A 6,117-nucleotide genomic window follows, 5' to 3' on the forward strand; every position below is an offset into this window, starting at 1 on the left:
TTTGTGAATTATCGTATCGACACTATGTGTGCAACCCACGTAATTCATAATGAGTTTGTGATTTACCTTATCGACACTTTGTGTGCAACCCACGTAATTCATAATGAGTTTTTGAATTACCGTATCGGCACTATGTGTGCAACCCATGTAATTCATAATGAGTTTGTGAATTACCGTATCGGCACTATGTTTGCAACCCACATAATTCATAAAGAGTTTTTGAATTACCGTATCGGCATTATGTGTGCAAAACAATAGAAATTATAATGATTTGAAATATTCAATTCTTATTTTGATAGTGATGATATGCTTATGTTTTAAATTCACCTCATTATTATTATGCCTCACTAAGTGATTACTTAGCGTGTGTTGATTTTACGCGTAGGTATTAGTACAAGCCGAGTAACGAGTGCAACTGACATCGTAAATCAAGGGACGCCTTATTAGTAATTGTACATCAACTATGTCTACTTTTGATGTTATTAACTGGTATGTAATAGACTTATGATAATGCTCTGAAAAGTAATAGACTTATGATGATGTAATATTTATTATGTTGAAATTTTAAGATTTGTTTATATACTAAAAGTTAATGAACGTTTTATTATTACTAAAATAAAATGTTTTATGAATAGAAACAAAATTTTACTAGTTTTTCAAAGGTTTGGAATGTTTTTAAAAGTTAAGTGACATCTGTGACTTGTGTATGGAAATGTATACGAGAAATGGGTGTTACATAAACCCTACAGGTGACCAGAATGCAAAAACATGCTAAAGTTATAGGAACTAAAGTGTGAATATACAAAAATTTATAAAGCATATAGGAAAATGGTAAATTACACATACAATCTCTCATGTAACCACTTTGTAAAAACACGCTAAAAGTGGGGGACCTTAGCGTGATTTCCCCCAAATTAGCTCTATATATAACAAGTTTTTTTCTTTTATTCATTTGAAAGCAAAACACACACAAAAATGGGGAAAATCTCTTCCCTCTCTCCTTGTCCAGCCCATTGCCGGTCGCCCTAAACCTGCTCCGACTGCCACACACAAGGTCGAAAAACCCAAAACAACCCAAAACACCCGAAAATCTTAGATCTACTAGCCTAGGTTCTTTTTAGGGTCTAAAAACAACAAAAAACGCTCTAGAATCCCTCGAAACTCTCCTAAACCTTTCGAGTTCCCCAGATCCCGATGACCACCGACGAAGCCTCCCCGACTCAGGTAAACATCAAATCTAACATTTTCATTTTTATTTGTAATTTTACTGTGAAATTGGCTTGGGTGATTTTGCTTCGAACTAAAAAGAGGCTTTTTTTTTATTTAATAGTTATTCAAAACTAAAATGAAACATTTGTTGTTATTATTCGAAAAAACTAAAAAAATATTATTTTTTCCTTGTTAACATTCGAAGCTGAAAAGGAAAAAAACGCTACTCGAAGTTAAAAAAAATATAAATAGAACCTTGAAATTTTCAGTATTATTGCATCTGGAAAACGAAAATCCAAGAGTCTTACATCATTTTTGTTCGTTATACCCATTTACAAGGAAATGAAAATCATTATGTTTTGTTGTTTTCTGCCGGTAGCGTGATGTGTTAGAATAGCCCTCCTTTGGTTGGTGCAGAGATCGACGACAGTTGATAGGGCTAGGGGACAACTACTCTAGGGTTTAGGTTTAGGTTTAGGCTAGGGTTGGGGTCCGATTCGAGTCTCTGTTTGGGTTCCGGGTCAGGTTCGGTTTGGGCTCCGAGTTTTTTGGGTCTGGGTATTATTTTGTGAAAAAGTTGGTTTGGATTGGGCTTGAGATTGATTTAATAATACTTATAATATAATAATATTAATAATAATATAGGTAGAAAAATGGTGATTACACATTTGTTATGCTGGTTGGTCGGTAGGAAAATTATCCGTTAGGCTACTGAAAATATAAATTCAGTAAGTTCAGTCATCGTAATTGAAACTGAAACATTTTCTCTTCAAAAGTAGTAATAATACTTCTCTGTTGATGAAGTAGAACTGATTAGGGCATTCCACTATTCATTCCAAAAGAAAAATCTGATTCCAATCAGCTCAGAATTTTGTATCCATAAAAACCTAGTTCAGCCATAGTTTATAGTATATGCAGAGCATGTGGTGATTTTAACAGATGCAAATGGTAACTATGAACTACTTACCTATATATTTCCTACAAATCCCAACTCAATTTAACAACAATGACATGACATAAACTTTTACATGACCATACATCCTAAAAGTGAGTTAATCTTTGTTTAAGATGTAGATTCAATCATTGTGTTTACCACCTCCAAGAGCCCTTTTATCTCGCTTTGTAGTTTGGATTTAGTCTCTGATGACATCTTTTCATCTGCCATCTGCAGCATCGATGTCAGCATTTCGAGCTTCTGCTTCATGTGGCTAAGCTGCAAATTTCCGGGAGCTGATGACTCGCTCAATCTTTCAGTTCCTTCCTTTGCTAGAGGAGAAGACATTTTGGCACTCGGTGTTTCCTTTTGGTTTTGACCTGATGCAGCCTGGTGAAGTCGAAGCCGGAAACTGACATTAGCAGATCCGAAAGGACTGTCATTTTGTGAACTGCTTAAGGCTTCTTCTGCATCGGAGGTTCTTAAGAAGACGACACGAGCACAGAAATTATTGTCGAACACATTGGTGTCCTCCATGTCCAAAGTTCCATATCTGCTGTATATTCGGATAAGATCGTCTTTTTTGGGCAACGAGGATCCGAGGTCGAATGTCATGAAGAGGGAAGCCGGTAAATCATTTCCATCAGCGTCCTTGTCGTTTTTCTTCAGAACTGCAGCTGTGGCATTTTGCTTTGGCTTGGTTCGATCCATCTCTGTTTCTTTTTTCTTTCCAACTTTTTTCTTCTGGGATCTATGTCCAGAGGGAATCTGACCATCCGTGGGCGCATCACTTCCTAATGACACAATGGGGAAGTCGGGAGATTTTCTCTTTTTACCATGTTGGAACCGAATATACGTTTTGCAGTCAAATCCATCTCGGTAAACCGAGCTTCTGAATACAGATAAAAACTTCACAGTAAGTTCGAAAGATCTCGTTTTCCTTTGGTATTGTGGACTAAGAGCTATAGACCGGACTGCAACTAGAACTTCATTAGCCGAAATTTCATCTTTTGCCAGATCACTAATCCGGTCAGGGTACTGATTTGGTGTGGAAGAACTTGATCCATTCGATGTTTCTTGCTCCGTGTGAACTTCTTCAGAGAGAGCATTCTTTTCGCCAAGATTGCCAGTAGCTTTAGTCATCATCTCTCTGAACCGGGTGTCATTGGAAACATCTATCGATTCATTCTCTATGTCCGATCTCTTCAGCTTCCCCGTTGAACTTGTGTACGGAGGAGACAAGTACTTGCTTTTCTTCCTCTCTCTTGAAAAAGAGTCATTCCTACTTATCCTAGGATCAAAGTACACTTTCCTTTTAGCTGAGACAGTATTGATATAATCGTTACCTCGATTATCACCGTTATTATTGCTTGCTTGTTTAATCTTCGTTTTCCTTCCTCTGGATGAATAACCCTTATCCATTTCTACATTGGCTCCATTGACATCAGTTTCAGCATGAGATCCTGAAAGCTCAGTTCCTTTCCCCTTTTCCGGTATGAAACTCGAATTACTACCATCATCACCATTAGCTTTATCATTGCCTTTTGTCTTTTTCCTTGATGCTCGTTCATCAGACTTTGTTACCTTATGATCCTGAACACCTATATCAGCTTTTAAGATTTCAGCAATGCTTCTCTGTTTCCTACTGTCATGCATTGCATCCTCTGAAATCTCTGGATGCCTTGAGAAAGTCCGACTGTCTTGGCCAGATTTCAGACCAGAAGCAGAAGAAATCCAAACTTCTTCCACTGGCCTTGTGATTGGGACTCCCACTGCCTCATTACAATCACTCATATCCACCACAAGAGTTTTAACATTTTCTTCAATGTCCGGAATCAATTGCGGTTCAAGGTCCCCCTGCATTCGAGGGTGCCCCATTGATCGATTATAAGCCGAAAGCCAACCGCTCAACACTGCACATTCAAGCAAATTACTCATTGAAACAGCCCGTGAAATTTGTTTCAATTTACCAAGAACTTCTTTCGGCTCAAATAGACCAATCGAAACCTTTTCAATTCCGCCTTCAGGCACAAGAACTCCTTCCTTAATCCCGGCGTTCTCTGATAGAGGTCGGTTGAGTCCGACACAATTCTCCTTCAGAACACAAGAGCAAGTCATCTTCGACTCCACCAGTCTTCCGATTTCATCAACTGAAGCGTGTACAGCATTGACAAAGTTATTGGAGCTACTCAACTTCGACATGTCCTCAAAATTCTCTTTGAAAGGCTTCAACCGAGACGGATGGCACCATGCAAATGAACAATCACCGAAATATGCAACAAGGAGTCTTCCCTTCTGTCGAAGCTTAACCGCATAATCCGAGGCATCAGTTGGAGTATAAACCTGTCCCGGCCACCATGGATGATTCTTAATCTTACCCCATACAAAATAACCAGCAGAAATCTCACCTCCTCCACAATCATCATCATCTATTCCGTTCATTATGATCTTACCACCATTGTCTTTCTGATCGAATTTCGCAGTTTCATCATCATCACCACCACCATTTGGCAATACAATTTCTTTACTTTGATCAACAGCACCCAAAAGAGTGCCAAATCCTTCATTTCTCTCACATCTTCCATCATTAACACCAATGTTCCTAACACTTTCTTTCATTTGTAACAAAGAAGAAACCCCATTCATTTCAGAATCCTCAAGCACCTCGACATCTTCACCAACACAAGAAACTTCCTTTCCATTTATAGAAACCCTAAAACCATTTTCCCATGGCTTTCCGACAGTAAACTCGGAAGCTTTAGAACCTTCATTAGCAGCTTGGTCGAAAGACTTATCCCCAGAAAGGGATTTTGTTGGCTTTTCAAAAGCTTCCATATTTGCTACCCTAGCAAGACAAGATTGATTTTTTTTCTCAGGAAAATGAACCTAAAAAAATGGGATTTTTACAACAGAAATATAGGGGTAAAAAAACAAAAAACAGTAAACAAAATACCCATAACTCGTGACCCATACTTGAAAAGAAAGTCCAAAACAAATAGCAAATATACATTTAATATGAGAATAACTAGAACAAAGAATTCAAGAATTGGAAACATATATAAAGAAAATTACCTGAAGACGAAGATGAACAGAAAGGGATTTTGTTTTTGGATAATTCTTAGGATTGGGGATTTACGACAAAAGAGCTCATGGTCTGGATTTTAAAAGACGAAGGTCGTACAGTCGGGAAGTGGGGGAGACCATCCTTCTACGGATGTTTGACACGTGTCATAAAATGTTTGTGGCAACCTATACTTCAAAAAAAAAAAAAATATTTTTGTTGCTACCATGGAAATAAGTTGCGAGTAATTAAATAGTATGTAAGATCATAAAATCTTACTTTAATATTTATTTAAATTAAAATTTTTTAATTTAATCAAATTATATTATTAATAATAAATTAATTTATTTGTATATTAATATTGTTAAAAAAATTATTAAAAATTGAAGTAACAATTTTATATAATATATTTTTATATATTATCAGAAAATAATATTTAATTGACAATTTAATTAATTTTTTATTCAAATTATATTTTCAATGAAAATAAAATAAAGGGAGAACCAACTAAGCTTAGAAAGATGAAGAACACTATCACGATCATCATGCGCTTACAGCATTTCAGTTTCAGTTAGAGACGATTCAAAAAAATGAGTACCATAAGAGAGTTTCCAAACCATACTTGTCTTAGCATCAGCAACCATATTATTTTTCGGGGGACTGAAACTAAATTGCATCGGCCACTATCTAGTAAATTCATAATTTGAGGCACCAACGATGAACCACCCCTTATACCTCACCTATATAGTCAATAACATCCAAAACTTCTTTGCTATCCATTTCAACGATTACATAGAGTAGGTTGAAATTCAAAGCTAGAGTTGATCCCTAAAAATTTCCCCATAATTCAACAATGAGAGACGAGCATAAACTAATTTTCTTCGAGTAACTAACCAAATTTTCCATGGTATCG

At 36.6% G+C, this 6,117-nt stretch overlaps 1 protein-coding gene across 1 annotated transcript; it reads right to left on the reverse strand.

Moving 5' to 3' along the window:
* Positions 1-2,267: 2,267 nt before the first annotated feature.
* On the reverse strand, positions 2,268-5,281 carry LOC120195645. Its single transcript, XM_039197601.1, has 2 exons — positions 5,216-5,281; positions 2,268-4,988 (listed from the first exon to the last, which is right to left on the reverse strand). Exon 2 carries the CDS (start codon positions 4,976-4,978, stop codon positions 2,273-2,275), a length of 2,706 nt encoding a protein of 901 aa, XP_039053532.1. The 5' UTR covers positions 4,979-4,988; positions 5,216-5,281; the 3' UTR covers positions 2,268-2,272.
* Positions 5,282-6,117: the final 836 nt, after the last annotated feature.

This window comes from Hibiscus syriacus, unplaced genomic scaffold (genome assembly GCF_006381635.1).
Source record: "Hibiscus syriacus cultivar Baekdansim isolate YM2019G1 unplaced genomic scaffold, ASM638163v2 tig00117017_pilon, whole genome shotgun sequence".
Lineage (NCBI taxonomy): Eukaryota > Viridiplantae > Streptophyta > Magnoliopsida > Malvales > Malvaceae > Hibiscus > Hibiscus syriacus.

Coding starts and splice junctions, on each gene's coding strand:
- LOC120195645 (XM_039197601.1), bottom strand. CDS start 4,978: ATGGAAGCTTTTGAAAAGCCAACAAAATCCCTTTCTGGGGATAAGTCT.